The following is a 21,834-nucleotide window of genomic DNA, read 5'->3' as shown; positions in this document are numbered from 1 at the left end:
TAGTTACGTATAAACCTTTGAAAAGATGTTGACCTTTTTTTTAAAACCCCAAACCTCAGATTGCCCATAAAGCCTAACCTGCATCAAATATGTTGAATTCATTTTTTATGATTTTTATGACTGATGTAAATGATGTGCTGCTATTGTTGACTTGGACTTGTTGTCATCTCTTTTATATATTATGCTACCTAAAACATCTAGTGGCATTGGCTGCACTTAGTGAGGTCCTCCTCGTACAATCAGCTGTTTGGAGATGATGCAGGCTACCTTTCGATGTTTGGTTCTTTTTACATAATATAGCTTCTGCTTCTCAGTGACACACTACAGATTGATTCAGCATCAAACTTCTATAGAAGTAGGCTGTAGGCTGAATACAATGATACAGAAAGGTCACATGTTTATTGCTTACCTGATCTATTTAATTTCCTCTTCATAATCATATATTACTGTTAACGGGTACCATTCTGAGTATTCAAGCACAATACATCATTTGTAGCCATCTATGTTTTTTCACAATAAGACTTACATTTGATGAATAAACCGAGATGGCCTTGAGGGGAAATCTGTGTGCCCAACGATATATCTGATTCAAATTATACAGTTTAAGCAGGAGCAAAGCAAATTCAAGCTAAAGCAGAGAAAAGAAATTCAGAAATCACGGACAACTCACTTGAGAAGAGAAAGGGGAAAAAAAGCTCCATACCAGGAGGCCTCCCCTGAGTTCAATAGCCTCGTGAAATAATCATACAATCTCTAAAAAAAGGAAAACATCTATATCCAAGGGGCAAATTCTGAGCCAACTAGTTTCAATTGGAAGACCAATTACACTGAATTCAAAAACGTGATGTTGGGTCCTGCAAACATGGACATATCCTCACCGCAGTAGCAACCTCCCCTAAATTCACTGTCAAATTGCTGCTGAAAAGGATTAACTTTTTTTTAATCCATAATTAACTTTCATTGTTCATTAGGCAAATAAGCTACAATTTACACATTGCACACATGTTAATGTTGTATATGTAAGTCAAAAAATAAAAAGTTTGTTCATCATAACAGTTATTCAAAATATGTTTAATGAGTAGAAAATGTATTGCATATATCATCATTAAAAGAGGTCTCAAAACATAAAAGTCAAAACTCCAAACAAACACATTTGTTCTCAGGAAAAATATTTGTTCACTTTCAAAATGTAAATGGAAAAATATAGCTTGTAATCTGTTCATTTCCTTTAAAGTTGTCAACACTCAGTGCTATTATTTTTGGAAAATGCCCTAAAACATTGTTCTGAGAAAAAAGAAAAGCTGTGTCACACATGTTGGGTTTTTGAAACTGTGTCATAGGCTACATTGGTAATGGCTATTGATTGTATTGTGGGTCCTTCATGAAAATGTCTCAAAGGGAAGTCCATGAGATTGAAAAACGTTCTTCATGTAGGCACTGCTTTGGGCTTCAGAAACATCCTGCTGTGCCAATAGTCAGGATTGTCAAAAGATCTGTCACCAGCTGCAGGTTCCCCAACCCCGACTCCAGCTCGCACCTTGACATTGGGTTCAAACCCAGATCGGTGTGCCTCGGTGCCCTCTACTGCTCCCTCACCCTCCCTCTGCAGGTTGTGGATCACCACAGCGTCTCCAGGCAGCAGGGCAGCAAAGGAGTCCATGTCTTCATACTCATATGCCTCGTCCTCGTCCCTTCCCTCTATATTCAGGTCCTTCCTGTCCTGAAGAGCTTGACGCAGCTTTGGCTGTCTGTTTGTGTAATGATAGTTACTGTCCTCTACATATTCATCCTCCTTTTCCCCCACCTCATCCTCCACCTCTCTGACCATACTTGCTGGTGGAGAAGGAGAAGGAGAAGGAGAAGGAGAAGGAGAAGGAGAAGGAGAAGGAGAAGGAGAAGGAGGGTCAGGTGTTGGAGGGCTTGCATCTCTTTCATTACCCCTGATGTCCATGTATTCATATTCTACTTCATCAGATCCCTGCTGCTCCGAATCGGAGTTTTGATGGAATCTTGTGGGAGCTCCCCTGATCTCCACTGAGGATGTGGTGTCAGCTGAGCATGCTGTCGCTTGTGACGATATGGAGGAGGTGCGCTTCTTGTTGGGCTTTAGATAATGGCTGCTGTGCCTAGGCGAAGGAGCTGTTAGACACGTCTGCTTGTTCATATACTCATATTCTTCTTCATCTGGGTCGTCCAGGAAGCTCGCTGAATGAGACTTGCTCATCCTGCCATGAGCAGCTCGAGATGAGGAAAGTAATGTATCTGAAAAAGGAAAAAAAAACAAAGCAAGGTTTGAATTAGAATATTGTTAGGTTGTTAACACAATATGAGGATACACTGTTCATTTTTTATTAGATAAGCCTTTAATACAAATGTGCTGGTGAATTACAGAGTGTAAAAATATATAGTGCCCTAAGAATGAGCCTTATTTCACAGAAATTAGTCAGCATTTTTGCACTCCCTGTTTTTGCTGAGATGCCTAGAATAAGGTCTGATTTATTATGGCTGGGCAAATATCGGCTTGATTAACACTTAATTAACCCAATTAGTAAGTCATTTAGTTGGTGAATTTGATTGTTGTCACCTCTGCCTGGGCTGTCTCCAGGAAGCACATATCCATTCTGGTCCTCTTCATCCATCTCTGGTGATGGTGTCTCTGGAGGCCCGGCGGAAAAGCTGTCCCTCTGCGAGATGTAGGCGCTGTCCTCACGCTGACGTCGTCTCTTCAGGCTCCCGGTTATAGAAAAGTCTTCATTCATCTCCAGCTCCACTGTCGGGCCGCAGCCCTCCGAGCTCTCAGACACAGTGCGGGCTGAGTTTATTCGAGAGCGCGGCGGCCACAGGGCCTAAATAAGACAACGCAAACACATGCATCACTAAAATGGCAACAGAAATGACAATAGGATGATGTTGATAACAACTTTTAAAAAGTTTGGCTTATGTACAGTTTACACGCAAAGGGACTCAATACATTAAGAGGATATGTCACTAATTTTGCAGACAAATGTCACCTGCCGGCGCCTTTAGAGGAGTCAATAAATACAATAACAAGCAATGGATTTCAGTAATGTGATGAAGTAGATGTGTGTTCATGCAGGTTGATGTCCCCACCACCACCACTTTAGTCCGTTTCTCTATATCTCTATGCAGTAATGTTAAATATTATACTTTAAACACCACAAAAGCCTGTTTTACCTGTCCTGGGCTGTCAAATCCTGGAGTCATAGGCAGGTATTCAGCCATGTTTGATGAAGTAATCACCTGAATCTTTACAAAAAAAGACAGGAGTGAGATTTAGGTGTAGGTGTTGACACAAAACACATTTCTAGATATAAACTGGACATCAAATTGACAGTAAGAACAACTCTTACTCTGTGAGAGTCAAGCCTTGAGAGGCGACTGAGGCTCCTGGTCTGAGAAAGGTAGCGGAGGGCCGGAGTCAATCCATCTACCACCTCCTCCTTCTCATGCTCGACCAGCTCAATGCCCAGCTCATCCAGATCATCGGGGTCGTCCAGGTCTGCACTCCTCTGGGCAAGTTCACCCGGAGCTGCGTCTTTCGGGCTGCAGTCCTAAGGGTGAAAAGAGGTGAGACTTTAATTAGAATATTGCATCTACACTTTCACTGAATCACTTCAGTAAAAATAAAACAACACTTAGAAAACTTGTGCAATACAAAGTGCATGGTTACTGATAAACAAACAACTTCCTTACTTTGATCACCAGGTAGCGAGGAGGATCTCTGGCCATTCTTGTAAATTCATTTGCCAGCTCTTTAAATGTTGGCCGGACATTCTCATCAATCATCCAACCTGGAAATAAAAATAAGAACCTTTGTCAGGACATTTAACTAAAATGTAAAAATTGACATAATCAGGCACAATATGAATAGTTGATGAGCCACCAAAGTCATTAGGATTCCTCTTGCAGCAATAGTAAATGTACAAAATATTATGGTACTCTGAATCAAAGTGATGAACAGACCAACAGTCCAGCATGGGCCTTCTAGATCGTGCTGCTAGCATGGCTAAAAGGCATGTGTCTTTATTGCTGCTGTTAATAAGCAGATCATACCAGGTGTTAAAGAAGAATAGAAGAAGACACTCACACTTGACCATGACCATGTAGACATCAATGGTGCAAATTTGAGGCTGGGACAGACGCTCGCCCTTCTCCAGCAGATCAGGAACATCCTGAGGTTGCATCGTAGTGTACGGCTCTACACCATTGGACATCAACTCCCATACTGTCACACCTACAAGGATTATGTTTTTTTAGTTTAAGTTTATTGGCACATTCAAAAAGTTAAGTTACATAGACAGAACATTTAACAAATGATAATGCAGAGCAGAAGGCACCCACACTAACCACGCTTACTTAAGCCTTCACGTAAATTCTATAAACAGTTCACAATTATATACAGAACACTAAATTAAAACAAAGAAAATAATATGACTTCATAATGGTGGTGGCAAACTATTATAAACAAGATACACTATTTATAGCAATCAAAATACACGCTGAAAGATTTAGTTAGGCGTTAAACATTCATTTTGGCTTTCATGGACATTTCATTTTACCGAAACTGGGACTTCTTAGCCGGTTTAAAAACTCACCGTAGCTCCAGACATCGCTCTGATGTGTGTATCTGCGGAACAAGATGCTTTCTAAAGCCATCCATTTGATTGGAGTCTAAAGAAATAAACAGAGAATTGATTTTATTGATTACTCTAGTGAAAACAACAGAATGAGTCTTTAGTGAGTAAACAGGAGCAGAGGGCAATATAAATTAATGTCAAAGTCTCTCTTAATGAACTTTGGTCATATTACTGAGTATCATATATTTTATGCTTGGCGACAGACCTTGACCTCGTTGTAAAAGTACTTCTTGTCATCGGGGTAAAGCAGGTCTGCAACACCGTAATCTGAGATCTGGACGGTGTAATTATTCTTCAGGAGAACATTTCTGGCAGCCAGGTTCCTGTGCACAATCCTGTTCTCCTCCAGGTAATACATACCCTGATGAGAAAGGACAAACATCTTTGTAAGTGCTCCTGGTATCAGCGAAATGGACCAAACTGTGGTTAAAAAACAACTAAACACAAAAACAATTAAAAAAAATTACCTTTGCGATCTGAACACACCAGTTGAGCAGCCTCTGCGGGCTCAGTTTGTTCTTGCTGTTCCTGATGTGCTCCAACAGTGAACCCTGAGTGCTGAGCGGCATGACAAGCTGCAGGCTGGCCCCGGGACAGATCCCCAGAGTCCTGATCACGTTAATGTGTTCCATGCCCCCAATGGTCATCATGTGCTGTAGTGGATATTCAGAGAAAATCAGTACGGGGTGAAATATCAACTGTCAATTCAGATTTCAAAGGCATACTCTACTAGAAATAGTAATTATAAAATGAACCAAACTTCTGAATACAAATTGACTCCTCATAGTAGCCAGATATAAAACCTTTTGGAGCCACATTTTGTGCCTACCATCAGTGTGTTTTAGAGACAGGAGATATAAGTTATGTTTTCTCTTACGTCCGTCAGCTCATAGAAAGTCTGTCGTCCGGTGCGATCATGAATCGTCTTGATGGCCACAGGGAGCTTCACTGTATCACCTTCAGGGATCCAAATGCCCTGTGAGGTAAATCAAAATAGATGTATTATTTGCCTGATGAAAATCAATTGTGCAAGAGGAGGACTGAAAAACGATTTCCACAATCCCCAGTACCTTATGGACGGATCCAAACACTCCGTTACCCAGCAGCTTGATCTTTCTCAGCTCGGTCGGCTTCAGGATTCGAGATTGGACTCGAGCTCCTTTCTCTCCGGGATCCAGAGGCTCAAAACTCTGCAGTAAGAAAAACACCTCTAATCACTCCATGCAAAAAAAAAGAAGTCCCTCAGGGGAAGCTGTTTATAACAGGACTAACCAACACATTGCACCTCAAGAGATTTAGTTTTATCGTGAATGATAAACTGACGCATTTTTTAATAATAAGCTCACCATTTCTGTCCTTTCTTGAAATGAAGAATAACAGAAATGTTTGGTAGGTGAGTGAATGTGTGTGGTGTGATGGATTTAACCCTCATTTATCCTTTTTATTTTCTTAATTTTTGGTTAACAATGTCCTGTTTATACTGTAGCTGTCCCTATTCGGTACAAATGTCAACAATGTTGCAATAGATGACCTCAGACTCTGACTGACCTCTCCGCTCTCCATGTATCTCCTCATGGCTCGCTTACGACGGATGGCGAGACCTCGGCGGTACAAAACAGTCAGCACGAAAACCGAGAATGAGACGAAGAGGAGGGCAATCACTCCCAGGACAATGGCTGTGGTCTGTTGTCTGATGATAGGTGAAAAGGGAGAAAGGATGACTCGCGACTTTACAATACATTGCAAAGGATAAAAACATGTTAGATAGAGTGGAGCAACCTACCCAGAAATAGAGCGGTCGGTCCCAGCACATTCTGCAATTCCTGGGCCGTAGCACCTAAACAGAAAATAAGTACATTTGAAATAAACACAAACAGAGCTTCGATATGGAAACAGAGAGGGAACTCTAGTAATGTTTACCCCAAGGTGCAGTTTTTGTGGCATGGTTCACAGCTGCCTTCCTTTTCGGCATATTTGAAAATGACTTCCTCTCCTCCCATCACGCCCTCGGGACACGAGGACACACAGTGCGGGCCGTCCCGCAGGAGGGCACAGGCTTCACACTGATCTGCGCCCTGAAGAGATGGAGGGATGGTTTACTTGACAGACAAAGGCAGAGTAGCAATGCAACATTTTGTTGACTAATCAATGAGCTGATCGTCAGATAAGCAATCGGCAACTATTTTTAGTGATGTAAACCATTTAATTACCGCTACTTCTAATTCCATTTTCTACAACTTCATATTTATCCACTATCATTTATAAACTTATACTGTATATATCATACTCTACATTTCAGAGGCAATAATTGCTGTTTTCATTCAACTACATTGATTTGATAACATTGGTTGAAAATTGAAATTAATAATATTAGATTTGTAACAAAAAGTGTATCTTGTATTATCATAGATTAGGATAAACCTTTTTGTTTCCTGGGTAATATCCACAGGATACCACGGATTACATACAGCAAAGTATAATCCTATAATACAACATATCTTTCTAAAATGTGCTAAAACAGTACATTTGATGGTAATACTATGAAAATAGTTTTTTTATACCATATTAAAGAAAGAATTAGAAGTATTTGGGTTTTATTTAAGGAAAGAACCTAACACTTTGAGGAATGTTTCAATATTTTCTGACAACTTAAAGACCAAATAAATAAATCTTGAAAATAAAAGGCAGATTAATTGATTATAAAATAATTATAAGTGGCAACCTTTAATCAAAGCGAACAAACATTTATTAAAGTCAGTGATAATATGGAGTATGACACCACTAGGGGGTAGCAAAATGCTTTTATAACACAATGAAAAACTTGTTTTGTTAATATCACTGTTAAGGAACGCAGCTATTCAACCTGTTTAATACTGTTAGTCACTGAGGAAATGAAATCATACCGGGCCAAGGCAGGTCTGCTTCCCCTCTTGGACCTTACACTCAGGGTGGCAGGGCATACACTCCCCTAACAGAGAGGCGAACTCCCTCCTCTCTCTGCAATCAAAGCAAAAAAGTGAATCACACTGTAATTCTTTCAGCGGCCTGCAGATAACATTGAAAAATCTGGGACGGCCCCGCCACAGCAAACATTACTCACATTAACAATATGTCTTTTATTAAACTCACCCAGTCAGGAACATGCAATCTGGCACGCACGTTCCTCCCCGGCTGTACTTCTTACAAGACAGACACTGGTTTGGCCCTGGGCCCCAGCAGCCATCAGAGGAGCACAGAGGGTCGCACACATGGCCCTCATTCACTACAAACAACAAAACCAAAAGGACAGTATCATCATTAACACTGAAAAGCAAGGCAGGATTAGTACCTCCAGGGGCCCCTGGGCCCTGAGAGCACATGGCCCCCCCAACCCCACCCCAAGACAGAAATGCGTGCAAATGTAACCACGTATAAGTCTGCACTATTGAATAACTGTGTGCGATTCTTACAGTAAATGGTGCACAAAGCTGCTTTATAGTATAAAAACCTCCTTCACTGATCACTTCATTAATTCCCTCTGACTGAACCAGAAAAAAAAAGGAAAATATCTTGTCACTGAGGGCCCATATCCGACCTTGCTGTCAAGGTAACAGTTTAAAAATGATCCACCAGCAAGGTGGATACACAAAATGTTTTTTCATCCAAGCATTCCTTTAATTTTTTCTAATTTTATTTGAGGTAGTTTTCTATATTGTGTGTGTTTCAATGTATAATATGGTGTTGGTTGTTTTAGAAATACATATAAATAAATATTATTCTCTAACAAAATCCATAAATGATTCACCCCATTCTGACCCAAGCTCAAGCATTTCCTACTGTTCCATATTCAGTGTTTCTACTAAAATACCAAATACTGAAAACCCTATTAAATCCAACCACTCCGCTCTTTTACTTATTAATTATAAAAAACTTGAATCTCAAAAAGAGATGAGTTAAATCATTGCTTACTTGTTTCCTCTTGGTTATTATTGTCTACTTAATTTCAATTCAGTATGCTTTAAATATCTATTTAATTAAATGAACGTATTAATATATAATGTCATATAACTGACACTGTGTACTGAAAAACAAATAAAGAATCTCTTTTGGTCGGAGATCCCTCCTCACTCACCACACTGATTTTTCGGTCTGTTTTGCTTGACGTCGATGGCTTTCAGTCGTCGCAGCGGGCGAGAGCTGCTGGGCAAAATACGCGTCCAGTTAACGGTGTCGTGGTAGCAGAGCTTCTTGTTTCCTGTGATGTAGACGCCGCCGTCGTTTATTCTTTGCAGCGAGCGTAACCCCAGGGAGGTCAAAGAGCCAATCCTCATCACCATTAGAGAGTAACCCCTGAAAAAATTAGGAGTGAATAAATGCTGGATAAGAGAATAAAAAATGCCAATGTTTTTATTGTGCTTTAAACACTATGGAAGCAAAGAAACAGATTTTGAATTTGACGGAGTAGTTTTTCCATAGTTATTACAATAAAATTGTGAATCATTATGGCCACAATAATGTGTTATTCTAGTTGTTCAACCTATTTGTTTTAGAATAAAATATTCAAAGGCTAAACATAAAAGTTATTAAGCATTGCAATAACGTGTTCCCTTGCAGGAGGTTTAAATTGTTAGGGCCATTCTTTACTTCCACAAAATACAACCAGCAGACACCCACATTTTCCAGCCAAACACCAGATGATTTTCAAAATAAAGAGCATACGTGAAAATCAGGGGAAGATTTTAAGAGTTGTCCCCACCACCTGATACCCAGTACTGAAAATGCTCCCGAATATATTGTTTAATCATATCTTAAACCAAGAAAAGTAATTTTAAATGGTAATATTGTGCATGAATAGGCAGCTAGAGGCAGTCATGTGAAATAATTACTGTACCTTTTAGTGCTCACTCCTCTACACGCAGTAAAAAAGAGGAACAACAAGAAAACAAATAAATACAAGACAATCAAATGCATCCCAATAAATGTTAGTCAGTGAGAGACACAACAACAACATAGTAACATGACTCACAAAACAAAAACATTGTTATAGCAAAAATAAAAACAACTATGGCTCACTTATAAAGAGTTCTGCCCTGAATGGTTTGGAGGTTGGAGAAGACAGACAGGTCAGACATGTTTTCAGGCCAGGACTGGATACTGAGAATGTCTGAAAATAAAAACAGTTTACAAACACCGGAATGTGACATAATGTTAAAGTACAGTGACGGTTTAAACACACACACACACACACACACACACACACACACACACACACACACACACACACACACACACACACACACACACACACACACACACACACACACACACACACACACACACACACAAACCTGTGATCTCCCTCACAGTGTTGAAGATCTTCAGTTTCTCTGGATCGAGGGCTGGTACATGATTGTATTCATCACTACAGAAAGAAAATTGTAAATATAATTATAAATATAATAAGCCGCCACAAGGCAAACATTTTTTTTCTACCTACTAAATAGCCCAAAATTTCTGTTATATTTTATAAAAGAGTCGTATAAGTTTACCCTTTGATCCCAGTCACCAGGAAGTGCAGGCTGCCCTTGATCGTGGTGCAGTTTATGAAGCTGTCGATGTTCTGAGCGTCTACCGTCTGCATCTTCGGCTCTCCTGTGCCAGTGCAAACTGAGAGGAGGATAAAGATGCAATGCCAGCAGGTATTCAATTTACTACTATTCCACATTTATGATTTTTACACACAAAATATATGAGCAACAAATAAATCTGATACTTTTTGTAGCTTTAACTAGCCAACTGTACAGCAAAGTGGTTACTTTCAGCTCAGCTAGACATGCTGCTTACACACATATTCTTTTGTTGATTTTCAGGATCAAACAATTACATTAAATAAGTTTCAAATATTATATGCATATATCATCCATTTAAAGTTATTTTTAAATTAAAATGTATTAAAATAAAAAAGAGTAAGAACATTTAACATTATCCTTTCTTTACCAGAAAATTATAGATTTGCAAAAATTAAATCAGGCCTAAGGGACATTACATAATGAACAGTGTCTTTTAAAATTTTGCAAAGAAAAAAATCTAATCCCCTGCTGGACGGGAGCATGACCAGCAGTTGGAATAAACATTTGTTTTCCATGTACTGCAAAGGGACTGTTCAGTTGTCTTACACACCTTTTGGACAGAGGCCTCCGCAGGGTTCACATCTTTTAACTCCATTTTTCTCCACCTCCGTTTTATCAGAAGGACAACTGCTCACACATGAGCTTTCATCCACCAGGAAGTTAGCTGTGAAAAAGAAACAAGGCAATGTCTGAAATAGGTAATTCAAACAACGCTAAACCAAACATATACATGCCATGGGTAAGATACAAGTAGTATTTATTTTTTTACAAATACAACTCTATTCAAACAGGTGGGAAAGTTTGCAGAAGGATAGAAACACACGTTTTTTTTTGCCTGCCCCTAACTCAAAACACATACAGACAATGAAAATATATGGTCACGAATCAAAAAACATACACAATAATCCATAATATACTAAGGAAACAGATTACCTGCCACTTAACAAACGCTAAACAATTCTTAACACATTTTCTTTATATATTTATACTAATAAGATATTTATACAAACGCAGCAAATGTGGACTCACTGGGGCACTGGGCCACGCAGATGGAGCCGTACTGGTACTTGGCGTTGGGGTTGGGCTCCAGTTTGAATGTGTGCTTGTTGTAGATGAGGTTCTGTGGACAGAGAGGTACGCAGGCACCCGAGTTGTTGAAGTTCCTGCAGGCCTGCAAACGTCACACAGACAGCAAAGTGAGAAGCACAGGTCATACTCCAGGTGTTTAGGTCCTAGATTTGACATTTTCAAAGCAGACATCACTATTTGTGAAAGCAATGGGGCTGCACCTTACAATTATTATCTTTTTTAATCAATCTGTGGTATTTTCTTGATTAGTTGATAATCAGTGTTGTGGAAGTGAACTACCTGTAATTGAACTAAATTTAACATGGGCCCGCTGGTATACTACATACATTGTAGACTAGTTTAATCCACTTTGACCAGCACAGGAACAGTCATTTTGAAGTATATTATAATTCTTTAGCTGGTTTATAAAATGTCTGGAATTGGTGATAAAAATGCCTCTTGATGAAACCCATTCAAGATGTTGTATTTTTAACACCTTTCTCTTCTTATTGTGACATGTCTTTGTGTTAAAAGGCCTTGAAGCAGCAGACTCACAAAGCAGTCTGTATCCAGAGATCCTGTGCAGCCTCCGGCACACTCGATGTGACAGCAGTCACTGGGGTTTCTACCAAAGCATCGGCCGTTGCACTGAAGCGCGCACACGGTCTTGGTCACTGAAACAGAGTGTATGATCATATGTTAATTTATTGCATCAGTGGTTAAAAACTGTCTTTTTATCTCAGAAATGGCCAGTGCATAGAGAAATCTATTTTCCTTACGAAAACACATTTCTGTTGATTGGTGATTCCAGTGTTTATTTACTATTTATTCTGTCTTGATGTCCATACAATTAACATCTAGTTCAGTAAAAGTTTATTTTCAGTTTTTTCATTTGATATGTGATGAAATATTATTGAAAATGTTCAATAAAAAATGGAAATCTACAGCTCTTGCTGCTTATCTTTAAGGCAACCCGTGGCCACAATGGCAGATTGAAAACCATCACACTACACAACTACTTGATGCTTTGGAAATAAAGTGAGAATGATTTGACTCACAGATCTGGCATGAGTCATTTCTTGCATCCCAACATGGAAGGTCTCCACATGCCTCGTTGCAAGGCTCTAAGACAAAAACAAAAGTATCAGCAGCGCATTCATCATTTTACAAAGTTTCTGTATTTCTGCAAGTAGATTAATACATCAATGCAAACAAAATAAATGTTTTACAGTCTGGGTCAACAACAGGCTTGAATTATTTACAATTGAACCTGGGAAGCTTTCACCTTAGATATTACAAAAATGTAAAATGAATAATGAGTGAGCTATGAGATGGGATAAAGAAATATAAATAACATTCTATTCTCACTCAATTATTCTGTCTAGTCAGACTTTGGGGAAAGTAAGGACCTTTTTATAATCACTGTGTCATACTGTATGTTAATACTATCTATCATCAGTAGTGGGTGGCTCTTATTTTAGCCTCTTCCTTGTGACAGCCTTTCTGCGGTAGATCCATCTTAACATTTTAAAGCAGACCAAAGTTTATCTCATAGACATAAAACATAATGTAAGGAAATATGTCTTATTTTCGACCTTTCCACTCACTTTCAGGCCCGTTGTCATCGATTTCAATATCAGCGTTTGCATCCTTCACGATGTCCAGCCAGTTCACCTGCGGGGCGTAGCTCAGGTACTTGTTCTGGATGATGGAGACTCCTCCCTCCAGTATCTCTGTGGGCGGCACACAATAATGTAAATGGAAAAAGACAATTAGCGGAGCAAGCCTGGGCGAGCCCATGACTCATCCCTTACAACAGTTCATACAGTGTACTGCGCTCATGTTACAGTGGCAGTTGAGACATTCCTGGACTTCACATCACCTACACACACTGCTGCAGCCCCCGCCGCACTGAAGGTGTGGCTGCACTGTGTAGGGGTGTGAGCTCCAACAGTCACCGAAAATCACCTCCTTATCTCAACCCCTGCATGCCCACACTTAAACACACCAACATATATTCTCAATTCACTATAATAAATAGTTACATTTCTCTTCAGAAAAGCAACAATTTTCATTCAAAGAATCCATTTCTTTGGGACAGTGGACAGTGGACAGGACTAATGTTTCCAAACCTGAATTCTGCAATTCTGGATACCAATAGAGGCAATAGTGTTTCACACAGGTGACCAAATGAAAAAGGTAGAGAAGCTTCATCAGCTGCTCCCCTGCAGCCTCTGACACCTAAACACACAAACCAAGCGACTTCCTGTGTACCTGTGAGGTGAGTCAGGCCAAGTTCTTGCAGGCCGTGCTGCCCGTCCTTCTGGTAGTTAACCATCACAGCCAAGGCGTATTTGCCCTCGTACAGTGTGTTGCCTCTGATGACTCTCAGCTGGTTCAGAGGCAGGCGGCTGAACTCATTGACGGCGAACAAGATGTAGCCCGTCACCTCCCTGATAGACTGCAGGGAGAAACAAATATGGAGAAAGAGAAATTAAACACATAATATGTAACTTTCCCCTATCAAAACAACAACAAAGGACAGAGTTTGGTGGCACACATTGCAGTCAGGTTCTGCCGGTTAGGATTTTATATACATTTTCTTTTTAGAATGGTTGTACCATTAGCCAATATATCTACAGATGTCTCCTCCTGTCCAAAACAAATATCCCCAGTGGTTAAAACAAGTAAAATCACAGTGAAATCACAGAGAAGAAACAAAACATTTTATCTGATGCTGTAGGACTGCCCCTCATGTTTGCTCAGCTTTTTTTCCTAATAACTCAAGACTTATATGTCTGATGACTTACAACCGGTCAGTTAAAATATATAGTTAAAAACAACCAACATTTTAAAATATATTTGTTGTAAACATGTGGCTTTGAATTGGAAACAAATGTATTAATTACTGATGAGGGAGGGATACATACAGCAAATTAAACAGACCATTACCTTGAATCCATAATGGATTTTCTAAATAAATACAAAATGTTGGAATCATTGTGAATAATGTAACAAAAATACATAAAAAGTATCATAAATATAGTTTTTCACACTATGTTAGAACGTACAGAAGAAGAACAAACACCTTTTCTCTGATTCTGTTAGTCACTGTGATTGTTATCAGAGTCACAACTTGGCAGCCAAGGTGTGTTTTTCTCGTGTTGTCAGTCACCATGACGTTGGTGCAGTGATTAATTACAAAAAGTTGGAATGGGACATAAATGAGCTCATTGCTCATATGAGACAGAGACATCATCCCTAAACAGCTAAAACCGATAAACAGCTCAGATGTGGGAAGTATTTTGGCATCACGGTAATCCATATCCCTGCCCAGACTGGTTACCATGCAGTTTTTCTCAGTGACACATCCGCTGCAGCTCTGAGAAATTCTGTAAACTTGCAGTGATGCCGTAAAGAATTCATCGACAGATATTTCTGGGATCTGTTATTAAAACATCAGCCAGTCGTTGATTAAGACGCCTTTAAGGTTAAACTAAGGCTATTAGCCTCTGGGGCGATGCTGTACTGTTGTGGTAAATGACGCATTGATTACCTTGTTGGATGATTGTGAATTGATTTTCGATACCAAAGTTTGCATATGCATTCTCATTCCGTTGATTATCTTGTTATATTATCTTGAATTAGTATCCATTAATCTCCAACTGAGTTTCCAATCAAACATACAAACAATGCCATTCAGCAGCAGTACGTGAGGCGTGGTTATAAAACTGTTTACCTTTCCGTTGAAAACATGAGCACACATACTTTGTTCCGATTGCTAGATCCGCCTTCTAAAATTCCCATTTGTTGTTGTTGTTTTTTTTATTTTTATCAAAGAACATTTAAAAATGTTACTGTCTGCACTGTCAGTGTTTGCTTGAATAGATTTGTCTGCAGCACACTTACAGTATTTTACATTTTCAAATGTAACTTAATAAATGTATCAATAAAAACGACACTTATAAAATACCATCTAATTAATTAAAAATAAATACAGTTTAAGTGCTTATAACTTTCCACATATATCATATTCTCCTTGTTTCTGAGAGATAATGGACATTGGTAAACTTACTTAAATGCAAAATGTTAGTGTAGTTTACTGGTGTTGGTTTAGTTAAAAAAAAATACAGTAAAGAAAAAGAGTTATCTCAAAATGGCATTAATCAGCCAAGTCAATTGCTTGGTTTAGCAATAGCTGAAAGCCTCACCTGCAGGAAGGAGAAGTCTCTGGTGTGCTCCATCATGGTAATCTCAAGGTTGCCCATCACTATGTCACAGCTGTTGTACATTGTCTTCATCAGGTTGTACTGGATCTCTGAGTTTCCCGTCGTGCTCAGATCATTTTGGGTGCCGAAACAAACACTCACTGTAAAAGTGAACAATTTACAATTTTTTAAAGTCATTATGTTTGGATTAGAAACACAGATTTATGACAGGTTTCTTATTGTTAAGATATTACATGAAAAACAAAAAAATACCAATGAATAGGCAAAATTAAATGGCAGAAAACAGATTTGTGAGGGTAAAGATTTTAGCGTAAGTTGCACAAAACACACATTTTTTACTGGAGAGTCAATCACTGGAGTCTGTTTCTGTATTTCCAACATGGAAATTTAAATAAAATGATAGGTTATAGTATATATTACGGCTGATGAAGGCATAGTAACACAATATTCCAGCAGAAACGTGTCCCATCAATTACTGTATATTTATTCCAACAACCTTTGTAACACTACAATACTGATCACATTTCATTGTTTTTTTTATTTGTGTTTATATAGGCTTACAGATACATTTCATAGCCCATGTATTTATTCAGCTTTGTTGTGATGTACACATTGAGAACTACAAAATAATGGAGCAAACTCTCAATATGTGTACATACTAACTATGAACTATAAAACTATGGATATTTTTAAGATTAAACCCTTATAAAGACTGTTTTATGCCACTTACTACAAACAACTGTGTTCATGCACACCATCAATGAGTGTACTGTAACACTTTGAAACAAGTTGGCGATTGTACACAGGGCCATCGTTCTGTGAGAGAAACATACAAGTCCTTGTTTACGAGCTGTGGGAGTTCAGCCATGCAGCGTCACTTGAAGGCTGCTTTGCTATTCAAATGTCAGACAGCAGAGAAGCAGCACAGAGAAAAGAGGGGCGCGGAGCATTAAACATGTCTGTGAATCTAAATGTCAATAATAACAATTACTTGTGTAACGTACACGTTGTGATAGACAATCATAATATGTCTGCATACTTTTTGTAGAAAACATGTTTCACAGTGTATTGTATAGTTTTACTAAAGTTCCAGTTCCAGAAGATGTTTTTTTTAATATATTTACTGTTACAGTTTTAAGTGTCTTTAAGCTTGTGATGGCGTAAATCTCAGTGACTAATCTAGCCTAAAATCAAACAAATGATATGCATGTCTGTAATGAGATTTTAACCATTCAGTTGCAAAATTGTGTTGTGTGGCCCCTCAACTTTATGCACCTGGCTCGATTTGGGGTTGCAGCTGGTGTTATCCCATCACGACATTGTCTCTAGTTTTGTTGCTTTTGGTTATTTGTTTTACCTGAGGCTTTAACCTCAGTCCAAGCATCAAGCATCATGCATCAGTCAGTCTTGTCAACTTCTTATTCTTCTGTTGTATTGTTAAGTGAAGATGTGAGGAATGTTTTTTTTTAACCAAACATACTTACAGGTCACACGCATGACGTGAAGTTGACAGTCTCACAAACACATTCCTCCAACTAACATCAGAGTCAATACAGAGCTCAGAAAAACAACAGGATCAACACGGCATAAAAAGTTAATCATTATTAACCTACAGCACTGAGTGTGTGTGTGTGTGTGTGTGTGTGTGTGTGTGTGTGTGTGTGTGTGTGTGTGTGTGTGTGTGTGTGTGTGTGTGTGTGTGTGTGTGTGTGTGTGTGTGTGTATAAGGGAGAGAGGGTGCAACGAGCGTGTCCTATGTCTATAAAGTCCTGATAAGAGTCACTTTATTGTGTTTCTGAGAACATCAGGTTTACAAGAACTGGCTTTGCACCAAAAAACATATTCAAGGCATTGGCATAAAATTGGAATATCTTCGCCCATGTTTTGAAATCTGTTTGATGCAGATCGATCAACTTCATGCAATTAAAATCACTGGAGCCCCCCTTAAGAAACCAGCACATGAACTCTTTAAAATTGATAACTCTGCACTCTATAGCAAGGGACAAGTCAGGGTTATCACATCAAGTTGCAATAACTAACATGCTTCAGAAACTTCTGATTCTTCATTAAAAGTCATTCAGTTGGAATTATGTCAGTGTATGAGCTGTTTTATCTACCCCACCTTAGTTAATCTATCAGTGGACGAATTGTTGACTCTACACTGTTTGAATAGCCTGTTGGGAAATATTCACGAACATCTGCGCACGTATGATCAAGAACCTTCCCCACGCTACAGTATGTACAGTATGCATACAGTTTAAGCACAGCCCACTCTAGAGGGGAGAAACCGGTGTGCACACATGTTTGAGACAAAGTGGTATGTCAGCCATACAGACAATGCACAGGCTGCAGCTGTGGAGGCCGAACATCTCAACAGGCTGAGTGGGTTTTTTCTGTCAAAGAAGGACTTTCAATGTTGGCAGATGGATGATGGAAAAAAAAAGAAATGGGATGGAGGGTTTAGAGTCAATAAACACACATGCAAACAATAGCCCTATTTGAAAGACTGCAAAACAAGTGTAGTAGTGAATCAAGGCGTGCAGATGGCAGTCTGCTTTCCTACTTATTCCACCACTAAATATTATACACAGCACAAAAACTCAGAGGATAAATGGTCTCATTGTCCTTGGCACTGAAGTGTCACATAGCACATAACGAAACATAACACTGATCAGGTTAAGCTGTTATTTCCATTCTCTGCTATCAGGGATTCAAAAAGGCAGAGAAAGAAAAGAAAGGAGGGAGGAGGAGATAAACAAGCTGAATAAAGCGGTTGAGACGATGACTGCAGTAAACAGAAACTTGGCACAGGCTGTGTCAGTGATTACTGCATACCTCACAAGAGAGCGCACACACGCTCACAAACACAAAGAGAGACACCTGAGCACATTAACTATTTAATTTTGCCAATGGTTGTGCAAAAACTAATTTGTAAGATGTGTTTGTGTGTTCACAGCCTGCAGTGTTCAGACTGAGGCTGACTGAGAGTTACTTGACATTATTCTTTGGCAGCAGGAGCGGCAGCATATTTGCTTTTTGACATATCTGTTATTTGGATGTCACACCTGTAAATGCAGGGAAGCAAATCAAACAGGTTCCACCTAATGTTGTTTTTCTGCAAGAGGGTAAGTCAAATGTTACACTGAGGCTTCATACACTGGTGAAGCAAAGCCCTATTTGATAAATCAAATCTCACATCAGAAAATTGACATTAACTCTTAAAGTCATAATGACATTTGTGAATAAAAAATGTCCTCCCTGTTGGCAAAACTGAAAATGGAAAACTTTGAAAGTAAAAGTGAAACAAGTGTTGTTTTTTTTACAGGATGAAATCATGCTTCTTTATATGTAAACAGTTTTTTCTCTATTCACTTCTTTCATGAAAGTGCAGTTAGCATCTAAAATGACAACACTGGCTTTGAAATTTGACATAACAGAGAAACACTAAACTACAACACTATGTAATCGTGACTTATTGTATGGCTGGCCAGGTAACATTACAACTAATATTTTAACACAAAGGTTGGCATTCAGGTCCAGCATCTTTCACCAACATTACAACAGCAACCCCTTCCATAACTGCCTGACTACACAACAAATGATGTTCATCAACTACTTAAAGAGAAGGACAGATGACAGAGTGCCAGAGGCTCTGACACCTGAGCATCATCTGCCTAAAGATAAATGATCACAATGTTTCTCCCAAATTTACCGTGCCACTTATTTCACCTACAACCAGGTGACCGCAACAACAGCACAAAGTCAAAGTTCACAGAGTCTCGCTGAGATTCAAATCACAACACCTCTCTGCCTTTCACACGTCACCACCCTCAGCAGTGGAAAGTAACTGAGTACAATGACTTGAGTGGTGCACTCAACAACAATTGTTATGTAGGCTACTTGAAGATTTAATTTAACTAAGATTATATTATATTTTAGAGTGAATTATTACACCCGTTACTTCATTCCATTTATTTCATTCATTGCTATTGACTAAAATATGAACCTAAAATTAAGCTGCAACTGTGTTGAATATCTGTTTTTCATTTTAAAGCAAATAAAACATTGCAAATTAGCACACTATCAAGAGGATTTGATGCATTTCCCCAATAAGTATTTCACTTTCCACTTTTATAACTAAATCAGGATTTTATATTTATCATTTCACATTGTGGTATTGCTCCTTTTACTTAGCTAATACATCTGACTATTTCTCCCACATCTCAATATACTGAGAAAATGACAAATCAAAGCTAAAGTTGTAAGATCTTTTGGGCTGACTGTGGTTGTCAGTCAACAGTCTGTGTAAGGTTGGGCTCCTCTGTCGCAAAGCCTCGTAACAATGAGACAAACGCGAGAAAGCACACAGTCATGGGAGAGGTGCAGGTGACTCACAGCAAACAAGTTATACGTTTGCGGAACAGGTTCTCATGTCTGCGGAGAGGAAAGACAGGTGTTTTCTAACCCTCTGCAGTACCTTCTCAAAAGCTCTTATCCAAGTGTTCACAGGGATTCAAATTCATTATGGGATACTTACTAGTGAAAATGTAATGGTTATTAAACAAGTTGATTCGTTTGTGTGTGTGTGTGTGTGTGTGTGTGTGTGTGTGTGTGTGTGTGTGTGTGTGTGTGTGTGTGTGTGTGTGTGTGTGTGTGTGTGCCCACCTCCTTCTGTCTGCGCGCTGCAGAGTGTGAGAACACACGGCAGCAGGACGCACAGCACCTGCTGCAGCTTCCTGCTCACGAGGGCAGTCATCCTCACTCAGATTATCCAAGCCGGCGACGATTTAAAAAAAGATGTCCATCTCATTGAAAAGCAAAGGTTTGGACCTTTCTCATTGAAAAATCGTCATTGGTCGTTTTAATCCGAGACAGTCCATTTAAAGACAGCAGGTTGTCTAGTTAATCCAGATTGTCTTTCTTATTCCTTTTCTTCGATTTATTCTAGTAATCAATTGAAGAAGTAACCTTTCTCCGGAGGTAAAACCGGTTTGTGTTTTCTCTGTTTGACATGAAACTGATCCGTAACTTTACAAGCCGCCTGCTCCGGCCGGTGTGAGAGGAATCACTACAGTTTAGTGATTGGAGCGCAGAGCTCAGCCAATCAGCAGCCGGAGCGTCTGTCTCTCTGGCACTGATTTAACTGGGAGGGACCTGCCTGCAGCCGCAACACTACAACAGCTGGACACACGATGCAAAAAAAAAAAAAAGTATTTGTCAATAGTAAATAATTGAAAAGATGTTGTACATTATTTTTTATATATAATTTATTCCCACAAAGTTTGGTTGCAGAAGGCTTTGGATGTTATAGTGTAGAGGGGGTTTGCCACAAACAGTAAAGTAATATAATCAAATAGCACCTACTTTCAAATAAAATCATTCCACATTAAACAGAAAGCCCATACTGCAATTAAATGGCAACAAAAAAGCACAGCAATAAACCCTAAGAAAAAGACAAATATATCGATAACAATGTTGCTTTTATTGGTTTGGCAACACAGCTGAGGCAACAACATGTCCAGCAGAGTATTCAGAGTAAACCAAGAACAATCACCAAAGGACTTACAATTAATGAAAGAAGAAATATAGTGACAGGGATGACAGTATAGAGGCATCTATAAATCATATGTTTGTTTTTTGGTTACATAATGTGAAGAGACTGAGTGTGATCATATTCAATAAGTTGACATACTGACAAATACCCATGACATTATCTAAAATGGCATTTTCTAAAAGGAAAGGGGTTAGCCCTAACCCTGAAATCTCAAAGTTGTTGAATAAATGTAATGTAGTAAATGTTAAATGATAAATGTGCCTCTGAATTCCAGAAGTATAAGTACATAAGTGCAAAATAGCATGCTTGAGTAAATGTACTTGCTCAACCACTGTGAAAATGCAAATACAGATTGGATGTATCATTACAGTCGATACAGGTGAGTCAACCTCCGTCTCTGCTGATGACCTTCATCAAAGAAAAAACATCTTTGACTGATACAAAAAACAAAATCAGTTTCCTTCGTATTTTCCCCTAAAACCCACAAAAACCCACCAAAAAATAACATCAGTTTTCTTCTGTGTCTCACACATAACAAAGAACGTTTCTTACATCTGTTATCTTAACAGTTGGGCTTTGACCCCTCCACTCCTTCGTGCTGGAGCCCTGGGTAAGGTAAGATTGTTTTATTGCTGAATCATTTTATTGCACCGTGATTTTACTGATGTACTTTGGATTTATGTGGGTATGAGTTGTGCATAACAGAGTCAGCTAAT

The 21,834-nt window shown here is 39.0% G+C and overlaps 1 protein-coding gene across 2 annotated transcripts; it reads right to left on the bottom strand.

The window, feature by feature from the left end:
• Positions 1–1,050: 1,050 nt before the first annotated feature.
• Positions 1,051–20,629, bottom strand: erbb3a (erb-b2 receptor tyrosine kinase 3a). Of its 2 annotated transcripts, XM_063910835.1 has the most exons (29): positions 20,230–20,629; positions 15,547–15,704; positions 13,610–13,796; positions 12,943–13,068; positions 12,394–12,459; positions 11,891–12,009; positions 11,297–11,438; positions 10,818–10,931; positions 10,187–10,304; positions 9,986–10,059; positions 9,711–9,801; positions 9,529–9,546; positions 8,770–8,987; positions 7,788–7,920; positions 7,562–7,655; positions 6,579–6,733; positions 6,442–6,495; positions 6,207–6,348; positions 5,729–5,848; positions 5,536–5,634; positions 5,126–5,311; positions 4,864–5,019; positions 4,617–4,692; positions 4,109–4,255; positions 3,715–3,812; positions 3,372–3,572; positions 3,196–3,267; positions 2,585–2,846; positions 1,051–2,262 (listed from the first exon to the last, which is right to left on the bottom strand). In XM_063910835.1, exons 1-29 carry the CDS (start codon positions 20,318–20,320, stop codon positions 1,427–1,429), a joined length of 4,353 nt encoding a protein of 1,450 aa, XP_063766905.1. In that variant the 5' UTR covers positions 20,321–20,629; the 3' UTR covers positions 1,051–1,426. The 2 variants fall into 2 exon arrangements, with proteins under 2 accessions (XP_063766905.1, XP_063766906.1); XM_063910836.1 differs by lacking the exon at positions 9,529–9,546.
• Positions 20,630–21,834: the final 1,205 nt, after the last annotated feature.

This window comes from Eleginops maclovinus, chromosome 20, assembly GCF_036324505.1.
Source record: "Eleginops maclovinus isolate JMC-PN-2008 ecotype Puerto Natales chromosome 20, JC_Emac_rtc_rv5, whole genome shotgun sequence".
NCBI lineage: Eukaryota > Metazoa > Chordata > Actinopteri > Perciformes > Eleginopidae > Eleginops > Eleginops maclovinus.
The sequence above is the reverse complement of the archived record's forward strand: the minus strand, read 5'-3'. Positions and strand labels throughout refer to the sequence as shown.